The following is an 18766-nucleotide window of genomic DNA, read 5'->3' on the forward strand; positions in this document are numbered from 1 at the left end:
TCTCAGTGCTGCAGTGTGCTCTGCACAGACTGAGTCCCTTGCACAGCACTCAGGGGTTCACAGAAGCTGAGTTTATTCCACGAGGGGGAGTGTGAAAGCAGGAACCACAGGAGAAAGGATCCTGAGTTCCACTTGACAGCAAAGTTCACACCCTGGATACCACCTCAGAGCAGATTTACTGCATCTGGTTGAGAGGAAAAAATGCTGATGGGCGGGGACTGTGGTTTTGTTTTTATGGATGTTTTCAAACTCTTCTTCCTCTCAAAAAACAAAATCTTGAAATCTCATGAAGTCTCTCAAGACTTTCAAACACTTGTTTCCTTGATTCTGGCCCATCAAAATGAGCACATCGAGCTCTTAGGCCACATGTTCAGGCCAAGACTTACAATTTCTGGCAAATATATTTTGAAAAGTTTTTTCTTCACTCATTTGGGAGTTTGCTCATGGCTGTCAAGTGTGTGTTTGTGTGAACAGAACCAAACACCAGCTGCCACAAGCATTAACCCCATACAAAGTGTCAGAGAGCTTTCCATCCCTGGGCTGCCAGCAGAGCCCTGAACCCACAGCTCCTGCCAGGGCTCCAGGCTGCCCCACAGCTGCTCCCCACCACCTCACTATTATTTCATGGCTCATATTTAATTTATTCTACATTATTCTAAATTATTTCTATTATGCCAACTGCAGAGAAAAAGTAGCATGAAGAGTTTTCTTTGTAACTACATAAAATGAGGCAGTTTATAATCACACATAATCTTTTAGCTCATTAGCTGTGATAATCTATGTGAAATGAACTGTGCAGGGTCAGGCTTGATGATCCTGATAGGTCCCTTCCAACTCAGCATATTCTGTCATTCTGTCAAAAGTTAATGATTTAGAGCTGCTGGAGTAAATGTTATACAATTTGAAGAGGCAAAAATAACAGCTGGATACTCAAAAACTGCAATGTGAAACTCTACATTAGATTCAATAAAAATACTTGCACCCAATAAAAATTTTACATTGCTTTAGTTTTAACTTCCTAACTTAACTCAGACTGAAATTTACTCTCAAGCATTTTAGAGGTCCTAGGCATAACAAATTATCACTATACAAAACTTATTTGTAATAATAAAGTTTATTAAAATGCTTTGTTTTATTAAATAAAACAGAGCCTGCAGTATGTCAGATGATTATGCCCAGAAAGGGCTCTTTTCAATGTTCTATAATCCATACATTTTGAACTCATGGAACATCATAAACATATGCACATTTACTTTCAAAGAAATTCAATATGAATACTGTATCTCTAGTGCTTCACATTATACACCACTGATCTGCCATCACAGAGGAGATCAAAATCGAGATCAAGTCACACAACACTGAAGAACACAAGAGAGCTCTTCAATACTGGAGTTGTTTTAATCTGAAAAAAAGGGAAAAATGGAAAAAGGTCACACTCAACAGTCACACACCACATTAGGAACATTTCATCACTTGAGCAGTTTCTTAAACCTTAGCTGCAGAGAGAGAGATCTGAGTTTTAACAGATAAAAATATTTTCTCAGTGATAAGAGACATGCAAATATGAAGATTCCAGAACAACTGCTTGTACAAAGGAATTTATTTTGTGCAAAATGCATAAAAACATATTTCAGCTCTTCAGAAAGCCCAACAGCAGTTTGTTTTTTGATAGAAAAGCACCAATACATAAGTGACACTCAGTTCCAAAGGAACCAAGTGTCCATTGCACTGCAAGTGTCCTGCCCATTCCACCCCAGAGCCTGACCCCAGTCACTGCCATGGAGCAGATGGGTGTGGTTGGAATTCAACAAACACCTCGAGACCTCTCAGCGAGCCAGGGACACTGAACTGAGGCCACTGCAGGGACTGTCCCACCTGGGACATGGCTGAAGCTGACTGTGATCTGCACTACAGACTGGTAGGCTGTTCTACTTTACTTCAAGTGTGTGCAAAATATTGTGAAATGTGCTTTTATGATTTTCACATTTATGTTAGCACTATCTTCAAGTCTCTAGTTTATAAAAATGTAATAGCACAGTCTAAATTGAGAAGACATGTACACGACTCAAGCATTGTTCTGCTTGTTTCACTCTCTCTTGATGAAGCACACACTAGCTAACTTGCAAAATTTGTAACTGAAGCATTGCTGCCACACAACAGATCTATCTGAATGGAACCTTAGCAGACAAGGTTTCTTCCAATGTTCCCAAGTCAAGAGAAGTAGATAAATGAAAATATGTATTTCCACCTGGACTAGTTCAATTTTTAATTCAAATTCAAAATACCTTCCAAAAATATCAGTTATCTTTAATTATTATATCCATTAGCTGTGCTAGGCCTGTGTGTTTAGTTGTCTTTACCTTAAGAGGCTTCTATCCTAAAATTAATTACCCTCTACATTAAAATGTCTCACCAAAGTGAGCAATATTTTATCTTCATAACCGGCTTATTAACATTTGCTGCAAATAGGTTCACTAGAGTGACAACTCATAAATTGATGATTTAGTTATTCACTGTTAAATTTGCAATTATTTAAGTAACCTTTCTGCTTACCTTCTAAGAAGTTCTTTAGGTGACAAGCCTGTGGTATCCATATCACTAAGGCTGTCACTGCTATCTGTAGTGTCTGAGCTGCTGTCTTTTTCTAATTTTTTATTCTTATGTTTTCCTTTGTTTTTCTGCTTCTTATGCTTCTTTTTCTGTAAAAAGAACAGAAATAATCCTTTATCTCCTTGTGAAAGACTTGGATTTTTCTGAATGTCAAGAAAAGAAAAAAGTTAATTTCAGTATGGACTCAAAGCTTAACTGAAACAGAACATCTATCAATGATTCTTTTCCACTACTCAGACTAAGCTTAAAGAAAAAAAATTATAAACCAAAATTCATTTCATCCAAGCACTCATCTCTCCCTAAAGCAGATGTTTCATTACAGTTATTTAATCCATGAATGCAATTCCCAGAATGTGTCTGACATCTTCCACACAGCACGTGAAACCACCCACAGTGTTGTACCTGTAGTCACCTGTGTGCATATGGCAAAAGCAGCATCATAGTGGGGTAATTTTCTGGTTTCAAAACATCAACAAAATTCTGTTGCTTAAATTCTAGTCCCAGTATTTATTTTTTCTACAACCAAGCATAAATAACAAAACATTTTGAAGGGCAGATCAAAGCATCAATAGATCAGAAATCAGTATTTAAATTTATTACCTTTTCCTTTTTGCGTTTGCGTTCTTTCTTAGTCTTGTGCCTCTCTCTGATTTTCCTATGCTTTTCTTTCCTACTAGGCCCAGGAAAAGTTGCTGGCACCTCTGTTTGTTGTTGCCAAGTAGTTCCTAAAATACAAAGCAAATGTATAAAGAATAAAAAAAACCCTGACCAAAATAGGGTAATTTGGTTATTACATTCTGTAATATGATATATTACCTAATATGGTAGTTAAACAAACAAAACCCCTTACTTTAAACAGGAAATCACATGTCTAAAACCCCCACCTGCAACACCCCTACTGTAATTAAATGCCTTTGCAATCTGTTAAAAATGAAATTGCAAGGCTGTCCCCTATTTTTTTATCATTACCTTTAGAGACTTAAAACAAACCTGGTACACAGGCAAAGAGGTACCTATTGTGGGTCATAGCATGGCAACAAAACATTTGGTGATGCCTGTTTACATAACACACATTTAAGAGATAGATGCCTATTCACAAATGCTTGTTTTAAAGAGAGATATCGTGTATTTTATATATAATTTCAATATTTACACTCTAGATGCTTACAGAACCTACCAGAAGAAAAAGCTGGTGGCAGCTTTGGTCCAAATTCCTCTGCTGCATCCAGCTCCTGCTTTGAAGTAGGCAATGAAGGAATGCCAGAATCAGTTGCAGCAGTCACACTCTCTGTGAAAAAAAACAAAACTTGTTATATTTGAAAGGAAAATAAGAAAATACTTTTTCCAAGAAGCGTTGAAGAAAGCTCAAGGAAGGTTTCCAAAAACCTTAAAGAAGCAAACTGATCAGCATCCTCCATCTCTATGGGCTGCTTGGGCCAACTGGGTAGCTGACACTCTGAAATGTGTCAACATACTGTAGGTTTTTTCTTTTAAATCAAAATTTACCTTTTAAACTATAAATTATTAATTCAATTGCTATTAGGGTATTTGTTTGCTTCCCTTTTGTAACAGTACTATTTTTCCATTACTCAGAACGAATTAAAAACTCCATGAGCTGTATAAGGTTAATAAACACTACAAGTTAAATGTTAATAGAACCAACTGGGACAGTAAGTGAACAAAGTCTTTTCATTTGAAGTATGTTCTTACACCAGATGTTTTGCTCCCCCTCACTGTGTAGCAGGCACATTCCATACAGCAGTTTGCTTGTAAACTCCACACAAAAGGTGCATGGCAGTGCTAAGGACACTGTAACATGCAAGGCCCCATTCAGTGCTGTATTGTTTGCATTTTCCACACAACCAGCTCTGCCAATCTCTGCACTGGTTAGCATTGTCCTAACAGTCCAAGAATGTGTGATTCAAAAATGGAACTTTTACAAGGTATTTATTTTATGTTGCATAAAAATGAACTTCCAGCAAGTACTACCTTGTAAATTAGAGGAAGAACTGTCTGCTACATCAACTTGCTCGGTGGTTTCTGACTGTCTTTCTGAAGTAGTTGGTTGCTGTTCTTCATCACTCTCTTCTTCTTCCTCAGAGGAAGATGATTTTTCATCTGAGGAGCTCACAAAGATGGCCTTAAATAAGTCCATGGGTGGTCGTCTGCTTTCTTCCTCCTGATCCTTATCTTCCTCAGCCACCTGCTCAACAGCATCACAACAAACTGTATTTAGGCTCTAAAGAAACTAACAATCTCTCTCTGATAAGGAATCACTTGAAGCATGCTGACAGGTATTTACAAAACATTTGGATGGCACAATAGCTGTAAAATAAACAATCTTAGTCCCAAATAGTAAAGCTCTGAAACTCTGAGGAACTCTGCCAGTGTCCTCTAAAGAGTAGTGCAAAGAGTAGTAGCAGTTTGTGAAAATAGATCCCCAGATATTAGAAATTCGAATTCATCCATTCAAATTTCAGTTATATAATACTACATTTAAGCAAAAGGAAAATATCTTTCTCTCCAAAATATGCACTCTGTTCTATGGAAAGGAGAAATAAATACATTCTGTGCCTGTGAGCAGAGTGGTGGTAAAGTTACTGAATTTAGTTCCCCAACTGGTGGGCTACATTTTTTCTTCTCTGAAGTCCTACTTCAAGAATAATCAGAAGTGAGGTGCAAACATCTTGAATCCCAGAGTTATAACCTCAAAGTTCTTCAAAGTGCCATCTCATGTCTCTGCTCATCCTGAACTGGTTCTTGTGCAAAGTGATCTGTGTTCATATGTTAACAGTTCATATTAACATATATAAACAATATTAACATATACAAACAATTAATATATTAGCCCATCTTATTTCTGGGTTTCCAAGGTCTACAGCTATTCCCTTTAAGTTCAAACCCTGTTGTCAACTCACCACAGAGGGAGGAGTTTCAGCTGTCCCAGTTCCACATTCTTCTTTGGCTGGCACTGGAGGCTGCTGCTGAGCATCAGCCTTTGATCTAGCAAGACTAATGAATTCACTGATGGAATCTTTCTTCTCCTTCTCTTTATCTGACACATCCCACCTTGAAGATTTCTTTGGTTCTAAAATATCCAAAATATTCAAATCACCTGCATGCCAAATTGTTCTGCATTTCATGGCCTACTTGATTTTAAATTACTCTGCTTCTTCAGTTTGACATTTTTAACATCTTTCTAATGAATACTTGACCTATAAATGTCTTTTAGGTAGAAGAAATTAGCTTTATATCACTAACTTCAGTTTTTATGTCACTGAATTTTTATTTCAATTCCTTTGTTTGGGTTTTTTAATGCAAAAAACATCATGTGGCTAGGTTCTCAATGAAAAAGATGCCTTTTCTGTACTATTATCTCATGTATAGCTAAATTAATAAAGTAACAACAAACTTACTGTTGAGACTGTTACTCTCTTGGATCTTTTCATTTGTTGCTTGAGTTACAGATGTGGTGGGCTCAGGCACAGTTAAGAAATTAAAAACAGAATACTTGTCTCGTTTCACTTTTGGCAAACCCACTACAGAAGAACTAGAGGGAAATAAAATTGTTTGCTGATTATTGCATTAAACACAGAAAAGCTTTCAAATTAGCTACAACAACCTGAACTCCTACAGTAGTCCTTCAAATGCATGCTATTTTATCAGAGGTCACCATATTTGATGACACAAATAAAAACTTTGGGCAGTTCTGTATTACCTTATGACACAAGAAAACATCAACCCAGATTTTCCACAAGCAAATTAAAAACTCAGAAATTATAAAAAGTTTTAAAAATATAAGTATCAATTATCTTACTCAGGATAGGGATCACGAACATTAAATCTTTTACACAGCAGCTTATCAGGATGCCATTCAAAGTTGTCTCTTGTGAGTTTGCCAAACATCTTCATCTTCACAGCTGTTTCCTTATCATCAATATCATTCTGAAAAAGTCAAACATTTATAGCTGACAAATAACTTTTTAAAGAGAGATGTAAAATGTATTTTATATTCAATTTCAATGTGCAGAACTTATACTCTTTAAGTTCTGGAATTAATTGCAGAAATTACACTCACAAAAATCTTACTGAACTGTTGTAAGATTTATGAACAGGACAAATCCATCAATATTTAAATGCTGTTTAACAAAGATTACTCTGTATGCACCAAGTGTTTTCAAAAGCTGCTAAACAGAAGGGCACCAGAACAGTGGCATATCTTCATGAGAGTTTAAAAGAAAAGGGGCTAAGGCAACACCTGCAGCTCCAATGTGTTAAAAGACAGCAAATACCTCTTGGTCTCGAGGAACTTCAACTTTGTCAACATCATCTTCATATTTGGCCCTGGTGAACCTGGATGAGAGTGTGGAATTTGAGGATCTGTAGAACATTGCTGCACGGTAGAACTCCTCCTGTTCTCTGCCCCGCTCCCACTCCGTCATATTCTGGTCAAAAAAACGCTCCAGTCTTTCTCCTGTGGGATGAGGAGAGAAATGCTTAGCAGAGATGGCAGCTTGTTCTGGGTCAACACTTCTCAAACAAAAAATAACATTCTTGCAAGTATTTAATGAATATTTATCATAAGGGTAGTACTAACCCCAACTGTGTTAATCCCTGATAAATGGAGGTCATTTTTCAAGACAGCAAGAATGAGAGCATTTGGCCAATGCTAAATTGATAATTTAAGTAATTTTACTTGTAAAACTGATTCCTTACTCATTGCCCTCTAAAGAATGTTCAAAATACTTAATGGATTTAACAGGTGATTAAAACAAAAAGTATAACCCAAAGCTTTATCAAGTAAGTAAAACATAGAACAGAATAATTTAAGCCTGGCTATGCTTTGGTAACTTGCTGTGTGATCTGTGAAGTGCCCACTGATAAATACAGAGTTTGCACACAGGTTTACAGCAACAGGTCCAGTTTGTCTCCCAGAAGGAAGAGGAAATAACACCAGCCAAGCAAATACACTTAGAGTAAAACAGACCTTTAAGCATTCCAGTTATTTACCCATTTCCATCATAATGACTAGGCAGGCACTCACAGTCATAATTGGGAATATTCTACTTTACCCAGGGAAAATCCCAGTCCTGAATAGAGGAACTATGGATTCAAAGCTCAAGTAGCCTGTCCCAATGCAGTAACCAGAAGAGGCTACTGACCAGAAAATATTTATTTTATATAATGAAAAGGACTTAAAAAGAGACAAAAACCCAAATCACAACTAAAACAACAAACCACATGCTTTCCTCTGTCAAATTTCCCTGGAGTCCATTTTCTTCCTCCCCAGTAGCCCCTGTGTACTTCAAAATTTGGAAAAAACCCAACCCTTTTTTTTGAAAGTTCATTTCAAGGCAATTTAAAGTCATGGGCTGATGATGAACTCCCTGGATCAACTTCAGCTTTTCATGCCTTACAGAAAAACCACAGAACTGAAGACCTCACCACAAGACCTTGTGAGTACCTAGTTTAATCTAATATAAACCACAGTGTCATTTAATATCAAAAACCTAAACAAAATGGAAGGAGACTGAAACAGCATGAAAAGAGATGATGAAGGAGGTTGGACGTTTTTTGTTTTGGAGTAAGAGCTCTGCATGGATGCTGTGTTTTTACAGTCCTAAATCTTTCTGAGAAGAACATAAATGACAGCAGAAGTCTGAGCATCTGCAGGACATACAATAGAAGCTTTGACAAGTGTGAAATACTTCATTCACTTTAGGGTTCTTATCTTCCCCTGGTGCAGAGGGAATGGGGTTTCTTCTGATTCTGCTGTTACCCAATCCTCTTCCTGCCTTTATAGGATCTGTCAGTTTGACTCCTCAAAGAGAAACAAACTAAATTAAAAGGCTTGGTCCCCTGACCAAAGCTGAAGTGTACCTTGGCAAATGAAACAAGGGAAATGAAGTAGAACTGAACTTCTGCTACATCACAGAAGTATGAAATGTAATGCCTAAAATCAAGACTTGCTGACAACTGAGTAAGTGAGCTGTTCTCTTGAACTCAACATGACTAAGTATCAGTAAAAATTTCTGTAAGCATTGGTCCTGAAAAGAAGTAAAAGGAGAAATGCTGTGAAATTCAGGAAGAGAACTCAGAGTCAATATAAAATGCATTGGGAAAAAAAAAGGGGGGGAGGGGAAGGAAAAAATAAATCAAGAAATATTTTACCTCTTTCTCCTTGTTTAAGACTTTTCACAAAATTTTCATATCTTTTTTGTTTTTCTGGATTTTTTGCAAATGGTTTGAAGTCACTAGAACCAGCATTTGCTAACTGCCCTCCCAGCAGCATCTGCCATTTGTGAGCAGCATCTTCTGTGGAGGCCACCTGGAATCTGCTACTGGGTGACTCCTGAGGCACTGGTTTTGCTTTCATTTGTTGTTCAGATGCTTGTTTCACTTGTTTAAGTCTTTCTCTATCTTTCTCAGATAGATATTCCAAAACAGAAGGAGCTGGACCTAAAGCAGAAAAAAAGCAGTGAAAGATAAAGAGAAATGAAAAATTACTAGAACTATTTCTTCCCCTTTAGTAGAAGAAAAATCCCTACCACATGTGTATAAATTCAGATTAAGTGCTCTTAAGCAGAAATTAACAATAAAATGGCATAAATGGCAAATAAAAATTTGGCCACTATTACATCTTTTATGCTATTTACATATAACTTGATAAAGTTTACTATTGTAAACTTTTTTGTGACTCACAAATGTGAGCCACAGTTACAAATTATCTTCTTAGTATATCTAAATGTATTTCAGTAAAACATTTTACAGAAAAAATTATCACAGCCTACTATATTCACAAAAGGCCACAACTCTGTCAAAAAACCACAATCCAGCACATACTTTTTGCCTTTAAAATATTTAAGTAAATTAATACACAGACAGTTATGTCAACAATTCAACTGCTGAGATGAAACTGAACAATGAAATGTGTGGGATCTCAGCACATCGTTCCCAATGTCCAGAGATGCCAGGAGAACCCTTGGGGGTCTCGGAAATCCTGGAATGTTGCCAGGAGTGTCTGGTGGCTTGATTTTGATCCATCCACAGAAGTGACAGCAGTTTGAGGACATGAGAATCACTTTAGAGTGAAGGGTGTAAAAGGGACACGTTTAGAGGGTGAAATATAAACTTTAAGGTTTTTGGTACAGGGGGGTTATGGAGACAAGATGGAGGGATCAGGGCGTGTCTCGTCCTTCTTCTTTCTTCTTCTTGTCCTCTATCTCCTGTGGTGATGTTGGCACTTGGGGATTGGTTTATGGTGAAGGTGCACTTGCCAACATGGGTGAAAAGTATTGGAAAATAAAGGTAAATATTATGTACATAGATTTTAGTATAAAAAGACATGACCGCCCCATGGGTGGGCAGAGTGCCCTTGGCTGCCTTGCAGGTCAGACCTCTGTTGGGCAGACAGAAAATTTTGTAGATAAGAAACAATAAACAATCTGAAGACCGAAAAGCTGAAGAGTCCAGACTCGTCCTTTGAAACGCGTGCCACCCAAGAGCCACCCTACCCGTGTGGGGGCAGAGACAGACAGCCGGACCCGACAGAAATGGTAACTAGATTGGATATATTTTTGTAAAAAAATAAGCACTCAAAGCCAGACCAAATTCTTACTGCTCTGTACCTAAACATACAAAGAGGCTCGAAACACAAGCACAGACATGGTCAGGTATGTTTATGTTCCTACCTTTCAGCTCAGCCTCCCCCAGCTGTTCCCTCCTCTGAGCTGCATTCAAGGCATGCCTGCTGTGGTGGGCTGGGTCCCTCTCCAGTTTCCCAGCTGACTCCTCCAGTGCCTTCTGCAGGTGGCAGCTTTCATTCCCAGCTGGCAGCACCGGGCGGAAGTGATGCACGGGTCTGTAATTCCGGGGCAGGCTGGGTGCTGGGTAAATCTGGGGGAAAAGGGGCAACAAAACAAAAACCCACTGAGAGAGAGAGAGAGAGAGAGAGAGAGAGAGAGAGAGAGAGAGAGAGAACTTTGTGTGCAACACTTACAGGTGTTCCAGATAAACAAAAACCCAAGAATTCCTCAGTTTACATCTTAGCAGTAGAAACAGATGATACAAGCTACCAATTCCTACAGACCAGTAAGTGGCACTGTAAAACAAACTCTGGGAACAAATATATTGACAGCTATGGAAAAATATGAAAATGTGCACATTAAGTGACAGAGAAATTAACAAGAGTCTTAGGATGCACTGCTTTTATTTGAGAAAATGCTCTTTAATATTGCTCACTATATTTTTAAACTGAAGTCAAATGATTTAATCAATTGGATTACTGAGTACTTCCATGCTTACTACATTTGAATGTCTTTCAAAGTGCTTTTCCCCATGTTCTTCATTCAAGCTGTTACTCAAGGGGTTATCTCTGTGCTTCCTATAGGATGGGATTTTATATACCACACAAATATTCTTCCTCAGAAAGAGGACTCTGTCATACAATTGTTTGTCATTCTAATTTATGCAAATATATAGGGCATGAATTATGTAGACCTGAAGATAGGACTAAGCAGTTAAATTGTCACCAAAATAGCAAAGTGAAAAAACATGAGGCCTGCTTTTTACAGAAAACTGAATGTTACATATGAAAGATCCAGAACCAAAATATGTAATTTTTTTAAAATATTTTTTTAAGTTAAATTAAACCATTCCTCCAGCTTTATGGAAAGTAGCAGTGAATAGTGTGGAAGGCATTTGTTCAAAGCCAGTACCCAGGCAAAGTTTAAATACCTTCAGGAGTCTGATAAATTTTAGGTTTCTATTGAACAGCCTCCAGTGCTATAATTTTGTTCCTTCAGCAATTTTTACTGCTGACCAAAACATTTATTTCTGAGAACAGAAAAACACCAAGAAGCAGTAGAGTCCACGCAGTTCACATGATGAAGGATTTTATTCTTAATACATAAAATATCACTATCTGCTTACCTTGACTGGAGCTGATGGTTTTGATGCCAAGGAAAAACCAGCCAGGACTTTGCCTATATATTTAAAATCTCTTTCAGGCCCTACAAAATTATCACAGAGTTGGTCAATATTTAAAACATGCATGGTTAGGCAATTTTTTTTCTCAATATTTTCCATATGTCACTGTCTATTATGAGTCATAATTGTAGTTTGTCTTCACCACCTTTCATTTAAAATTAAGGGTTCTGATTCTGGATTAATATTCTACAACTCTCAGAGTGACTGCTGAAGGCTGAACATGGCTTACAGTGAAGCAGCAGTACCCACACTGTGCACAGCCAACACCAGCAGTGCCATTAGTGTGTACAACCAACATGAACAGCTGCTCCAAAATTACAACAGCATTTCATGCATTTACACAGTGCAGTAAAAATAAAGAGGCACCAAGATACAATTCACAACAATTACCTGAAAATACAGAAGTTCATCTAAAACAAAAGGTCTCTTTTTAAGTGCTGGGCCATATTTTGTAACTGGGATTCACAATCACTTGTTTTCTTCAGTGAAAGTGAGCACTGTATCTCACAAAGCAGCACATATTGTCCTTTTGAAAATATGCTTTGAGGGTTTCATCTACACTGGGATTACTGGAAGACTTTGGAAATCATTTCTGTAATTGAACACTTCAATATAGAAGTAGGACTAGCTGAATTTTCAGAGATTAAGGCTGAAAATTACAATATATGGCAAATACAGACTACATTTCTTATTTTTCTCCCCCATATTACATTGACTCTTTAAAGAGAACCACAGTTCTTACTTTTTTTGGATTTATACTGTTTTGGTGCTGTCCAGCCATACAAGCCATCCCCAGGCTCCTCATCCTTTAGAACTGTATCATATTTGGACAGTGTGTCAGTTGCATAAATATCATCATCTTCTTCCTCTAGAGCTCCTACACCAAAAGCCTAAAATACATATTTAAAATGAGAACTCCAAAGTGGAAAAACTTTTAAGTCACATATCAGAACACATGTACATGGATATCTATTCATCTATATAAAGTCTACAGTAAAAATATAGATACACTGGGAAAAATGTAGTTACACCACAGAAACTGAGGTGGAAAAAAACCCCCCCACACCTCAGTGAGCACAAAAGTAACAAAAGCAAACACATTCCAGTCCCTTGGCAGGGAGAAACACCAAGTTTGGTAGTACAAGACAAGGACAGCAGACTAGTTCCACCAAAATAACACATATAATCTGACTAGGAGCAGGTTAAGTTCTCAAAAGGAAAAAAAATGTCAGTTAACAGGGAAATTAAAGAAGTAGAATTCCCAGAAAATATAAACTGACAATACTTGTAGATAAGAACTACAAATACCCTGGAGCAACACAAAACCTCTCTAGCTGACAGATACAGCATTACTGAAAGTACAATAGACAAAAACCATAAACTCAAAACATCAAAGTAACACAGAACATTTTTCCATCCAGCTACTCAGTCAGGGAGTTTTTATAGTTGTCTTTTACAGTTTCAGTAAGTGAAGGCATTTGAGAGTTTTAAGGATTTTTCCACATCTTCAAAATAAGTTTTTAAAAAATCCTATTTTCAAATCACACTTAACATTTCTTACAATATTACAATGACTAGGAGCTTTTAACTTAAACCAAAATTTATGTGGATTTTACTACACTAATGATAAAATTAATTAAAAAATGTCCTTACCTGACCTGTAATACCCAGTTTTCTTCCTTTACTGTGTCTCAAATCACCAAGTAAATTGCTTGTTTCTTCAGAACCACCTGTGAAAAGATTCAGGTGTTCTCTTCCAGATGCACCAAACAAGGCTTGAGAGGGGTCCAAACCCTTATAGCCAAGTCCATGGACATTCTCTTTTGGAGTCAAGTCTACAGGCATTACATCCTTCGGTGCAAAGGTCACATTCTCTGGCTGGTATTCATCCTCTTCATCCTTGTACAAATTAAAAGTTTATGAGAGTTTATGACTAAAAGTTCTGTATGTTGAGCTTTTACAACATTCACTTAACACGAGCCTGGGCAAGTTTTCATTTCCTGAATTGTGTATGAACTAAACATAGCAAAAGAAGAAATTTAGATATTAACACTTTTCTTCACATTAAGCTTCTTACATAGCAAAAGAAGAAATTTAGATATTAACATCTTTCTTCACATTAAGCATAGAAAGTATTTATAAACACTTTTAAGAAGATTTGAAAATGCATTTTAAAATACTGTTTGAGGACATTAAAGAAGTTGTTTTATTCTTCAATCTGTTGTCACATATTCTTCCAAAAGCCAACAGACCACTTTCCCTGTTCAATACCTCAGAACCCTCAGACAGTCCAGGTGGTAATGCACAACCATAAATCTTCACTGTAGGATCTGTAAGAGACAGCATAACATCATATTACATTAATAAAAATAAAAAGAGGGTTTAAAATCAACTTTTAATCAGTCTATGAATGCCAACTTTCTACTAGCAAGGAAGTGAATTAGCTAAGGAAGTTCCCTGCACTTACCAGGTTTCTGTCTGCGTGGCTTTCTTTTGACTCGTGGGCCAATTCCTTGTCCTTCTTTCCAGCCCATTTTTCGTAATAGTTCAACCCCAACTGTTATTCTAAAAAGAAAAAAAAAATGAAACAAAAGCCAAAATTACTTCAAGCCACACCTTTATTATCTGTTGATAAATAATGTACATATAGAATATTTGAACTTCTAGTTTTATATCCCACTTTAAAATCAAATCTGAAAGTGTTACTACTTGCATACACACTACCTGTCAGTTTATAAATGTTTACTTGGTGCAAGTCTGCACATTCAAAACAAAAATCCAGGTGGAGGCCCTTAGGGAATGTACCACTGCAGGATCTTCCAGTCTCACAATTGCAGTGGCCAAACATTACTGTTCTAACAACACTTCTAAGTGAAATGAATGGTTTGGCAAAGTTTCAGGTAAATTTACTTACTTAGATGGTCCAATTAAATCATCAAATGCAGTGGTTCCTGGAATGGGAGCAACTACTCCTGCAATCTGTCTAGCTTTCTCCTTTATTCTGTCTTTAGCTTTAGATGCAAAATCATCTGTAGTTGTAATATCTTTTGGTGCTATCCCAAATTCACTAAGATCCTGGAAATACAAAAATGAGAACATTTAGATTAAGCATCCTTTAAGTTCTTGCTTATTATAATAGTAAAGTAATGAAAATGGCATATGACCTTCCTATCTGCTAATTTTCTCAAACCACTTATGCAGTTTTCTTTGCAATAACTTTAGTGGAAATATCTTAAAACAGTTTCAAAAGCATTTGCATTTTCTGATAAGGTGAAAAGGTTGAGTTCAGGTTTTATTTTTTAATACTGACATCACAGGAGCTTCTTAAATGAACCCATGAAATAGTCTGTATAAGCTAGTAGGATAGCACTGTATACAAGAAGTAATTACTTCAATTTTTGCTGTTATGGTAACTATTTGCAGAGGTTTTAAATTCCTTTCTAAATTTACCTCTTCATCCATGAAGTCTTCTGGTCCAAGAACAGTTCTGTCTGCTCTCTTCTGCCGTGATGATACAAAAGCTGATGGTGTCCATCCTTTAAAGAAGGCAAATATTTAAGTAAGGTACTTAAGGCAACAAAGTATTCAAAAACAATTCAAGCATTTCAACCTTACATCTTAAGTACACACCAAAGAAATATTTGTAAAATTACAGTCCAAAAATTCAGGGAGAAATAACTTCAGCAATATTATTTCAACTATTCACAGTATAAGGAACAGCAGGAACAAAAATGCTTGGTGACAGTTAATTTGTTTTCACTAACATGACAATATGATTCTCAATATAACCATTCCCAGAAGACAGCAAAATATCTGACCTTCCTTTGTTCCAACAGTGTTAAAGTATCCAGCAGAAAAGCCCCCGGTGAATGCACCATGGAAACGCTGGTATCGTCCCTTTGCATCTTTAACAGTCTGCTCTTGGAGAGGAACTGGCTTTTTAATTCGTTCACCTACAATCAAACAGATCAGAATGTAAGACACAACTTTACATGAAGGAACAATTTCCCACTTCCTCCAGATGCTGTTTCTTCCTTGCAAGTAAGAACATGATCAAACACTGGCCATCCTGACATGGAAATCACCACATTTCATTTATTTCCACTCCATTGTAACTATTCATGAACACCATTGATAAATTCTTGGGATCTTTTGGGTCACTGTGACCCCAAGATTGTTCAAAGTCTCTTTTCCCAGTCCAGTGCTTGAAGAAGCAGTCAGGGCTCTTCATTTCTGGGTCTCAAGGTTGTTCATTGTTCCTTATCTATAAAATTCTTTCTCCTGCCCTGCCAGGCCCATCCAGCAGGACAGTTCCAGGCACTCTGCCTGCCCCCAGGGCAGGGTTATGTCTTTATACTAAAAACTACCTGTACAATGTTTACAATTCCTTCCCAATACCCATCACCTGTGTTAGACAGTGAGCTTCTACTCTAAGCCAATCTGTGAGTGCCACCATCACAGCAGAAGATGGAGGCCAAGAAGAAGAAGGAGAAAGGCTGGACACACCCAGATCCCTCCATCTTGCCTCCTGAACCCCCATACCAAAAACCCCAAAATCGACTTTTCCACCCCATGATAACTTCACTATTATTCTACCTAAACTGTTGTGGTTTGCTGATCTTCATCTAAGGCTGGTAATTTGCTCCATGGGTCATAATCAAACCCACAGGTGTTCTGGGCTCTGTGCCAGGGTCTCTGAGCCCCTGGCAGGGGTTCTGGCCATCCTGGACAGCCAGAGGGATGTGCTGGGTTCCCACAATAAATGAAAAGCATGAAGTGTTCACATCAAAATTCTTAATTGTACAGACTTCTGAGAACATTGCATTTTTTCTTGTGAAAGGAAACTTTTTAAAGTATGCAAGATCTCTGGCAGGATTTCTTCACTTCAGTAATTGCTTGAGACATTACATATCAAAAGTGTATAAACTGAAACCAAACACAAAAAACCATAGACTTTGACACAAACATTTACCTCTTTTTAACAACATTTCTTGAATAAAATGGCACAGACTTGGGAGTCACAACTGTACATTAGTCCTGGCCCTGTCCATTTCAACCATATAAGCATCAGACGATCAGATTAGCATAACTGCGTAATTTTGAAGTGTTTTATGTGAACTGTACTGGGGTTTTTGGGGGGATGGGGCGGACAGAAGCAAACACTGGCACCCGGAGCAGCCGGCACAAGCCGCGGGGTACCGCAGCCACAGCCACAGCCGGAGCCGCAGTGCTGCCGAGGCCTTTCTTTCCCCGCTCCGCTCGGCCTGTGCTGGGCCATCCTCCCGCAGGACAGCTCGGCTGCCGAGCAAGGCCCCCGCAGCAGGAGCTGTGGGAAGGAAGCAGGTCTGTGCTGGGCCCACACACCGCAGCCCCTCGCAGAAAGGGCTGGGCGGCGTTCAGCCGCGAACCGAGCAGAACCGGACCGGAGCGGGCAGGCCCTTCGGGATGCCCCAGCGCCTCACGCCGGGCCGCTCTGCAGCGCTCGCACAACGCATTGACAGAGGGAGGGAGGGAGGGAGGAGGAGCAGACGAACCTCCCGGGGGTCCCTTACCCTCCTGCAGGGGCTGCAGCGCGCTGCCATAGCTCACCAAATCCTCCTCCTCGCTGTCGCTGCTCTCCGCCATCTTGCACGACGGTGGCCGCGCGGGACCCGGCGGCGTCACAAGAGGAGGCGGAGCCGCGCAGCGCCCGGCATCCCCCGGCACCGGGACCGCTCTGCGAGGGAGCGGCGCCCTGCCCCGCCGGCGGGACGGGAGCGGCACCGGCACCCGCACCCTGCCCCGCCGGGACCCCGCCGGCGGGGCGGGAGCGGCGGCATCGCCCGGAGCCCCTCAGCGCCTCTCGGCCTCACGGCGGCGTTGGGGTTGCCCGCCGGGCACGGCGCGGTGCTGGGGCCCCTCTCGCTGCCCGCTCTGAGGGAGGGCAGGCGGCGGCCGCAGCCGGTCCGGGCGCACGGGTCCCTCCAGCCCAGCCGTGTTTGGCTGGAAAAGCCCCAGCGGAGCTGCCGTGTGCGGCTCCACATCATCGGTCCGAAACGCTGACTGTTGTCTTTAGAAATTACCCACGGCACATAATGTCAAACTGCCGGTGGTCAGCAGCCATGCGGTAACTGCCTCGAATCATCGAGTGCAGCCTCCCTCGGACTCAGGGCTAGGAAAAGGGCAGCAACGACTCTGACAAAGAGATTTCATCTAAATCAAGGTGTAAGCGGACTCCACCCTGAACCAAAATCAACGGAGTTGTGGATTTCATTGTACACTTAAGCAAATACCTGGCAAAATTTGCCTAACCACGTTGTCTTACGCACTGTTCAAGAAGAATTTGCACAGAAATCGGGGCAGAAGTCTGGGCGTTCAAACCTTCCCTCACAGAGCTTCATCCCCGAAGGCTTTTGGGAACCTCTGAAGCTCCTTGGGCAGTCCTGTATCGAGAGAGAAACGTTTCCCGAATGTATTTTGTACGAAGACCACTATTCACCAGTAGGACCCAAGTGTTCAAAATTTGGATTTGATTTCCACTGTTACCCCCTCTCCCCCCCAAAAAAAAACAAAAACCAAACGCTTCAATTTGCACTGAAGATTCTATCAGTCCACAACAGATAGAACAACAACAATTTCAGAGAAATCCTTGAAAATAAATCAAAACACAGTCTTCAGATATTCCTTCCCTTAACAGGTAAGGCTTCAGTGTATTCTCCATCCCAGCGTTTCTCTTCATTTGTTTACATGGAACTGGTTTCTTTCACAGTGAAACTGCCGGAGTTTCACGTGACTTCAGGTTTCCATGGGGAATATTGACACGGTTCCATGCAAATAGGGAGCTCTCTGTTTCATTCAGGTCTCTAATTCACTTAGAAACAATAAAGTAGAAGCCACAGACACTCTACGTGCATTGTCTTTTCTCATCATTACGGAGCACTTAGCTAGAATATACAGCGGCGAACGAGCTGTTAGCGTACTTGCTGTTTCTCTTTGTTTAGGAAAGAATTGTTCCTGAATAGTCGATACTGTGTGACTTTGACTTAACACACCGGCTTCAATAAACCTTTTTTGCACAATGCTAACAGAAAATCTTTTGAATGTTTTGTCTGATCAGTTCAAAGAGTTGAGGTAATCAAATACTGAAGCTTTTTTCCGTTAAGGCTTTTCTCAGATTAGAATTACTTTT

The 18766-nt window shown here is 39.4% G+C and overlaps 2 protein-coding genes across 2 annotated transcripts in view; one reads left to right on the forward strand and one right to left on the reverse strand.

Annotated features, from left to right (window-relative positions):
- Nucleotides 1–1095: 1095 nt before the first annotated feature.
- On the reverse strand, nucleotides 1096–17243 carry GPATCH1 (G-patch domain containing 1). The gene is made up of 20 exons (XM_066557306.1): nucleotides 17151–17243; nucleotides 15417–15551; nucleotides 15049–15134; nucleotides 14513–14673; nucleotides 14066–14163; nucleotides 13870–13928; nucleotides 13252–13497; nucleotides 12341–12488; nucleotides 11542–11621; nucleotides 10302–10506; nucleotides 8782–9069; nucleotides 6903–7084; nucleotides 6428–6555; nucleotides 6027–6160; nucleotides 5529–5698; nucleotides 4600–4813; nucleotides 3788–3898; nucleotides 3211–3335; nucleotides 2554–2699; nucleotides 1096–1402 (listed from the first exon to the last, which is right to left on the reverse strand). Exons 1-20 carry the CDS (start codon nucleotides 17221–17223, stop codon nucleotides 1381–1383), a joined length of 2811 nt encoding a protein of 936 aa, XP_066413403.1. The 5' UTR covers nucleotides 17224–17243; the 3' UTR covers nucleotides 1096–1380.
- Nucleotides 17244–17542: 299 nt separating this feature from the next.
- The window catches only part of RHPN2 (rhophilin Rho GTPase binding protein 2), a 36785-nt gene continuing 35561 nt past the window's right edge, over nucleotides 17543–18766 (forward strand). The window contains exon 1 of the mRNA XM_066557552.1: nucleotides 17543–18274. The gene's annotated coding sequence lies outside the window, so the exon portion shown is untranslated. The remainder of the gene's footprint in view (nucleotides 18275–18766) is intronic.

Source organism: Molothrus aeneus, chromosome 11 (assembly GCF_037042795.1).
Source record: "Molothrus aeneus isolate 106 chromosome 11, BPBGC_Maene_1.0, whole genome shotgun sequence".
In the NCBI taxonomy this organism is placed as follows: Eukaryota; Metazoa; Chordata; class Aves; order Passeriformes; family Icteridae; genus Molothrus; species Molothrus aeneus.

Bases quoted from the DNA above. Each gene is read 5' to 3' on its own strand.
- GPATCH1 (XM_066557306.1), bottom strand. From the start codon at position 17,223: ATGGCGGAGAGCAGCGACAGCGAGGAGGAGGATTTGGTGAGCTATGGC. The intron at 6,556-6,902 runs GTATTTGCTGTC...TGACTTTTTCAG, and splicing joins AAGTTCCTCGAGACCAAGAG to AATGATATTGATGATAAGGA. The intron at 4,814-5,528 runs GTGAGTTGACAA...GCTGTTGAGCAG, and splicing joins CTGAAACTCCTCCCTCTGTG to GTGGCTGAGGAAGATAAGGA.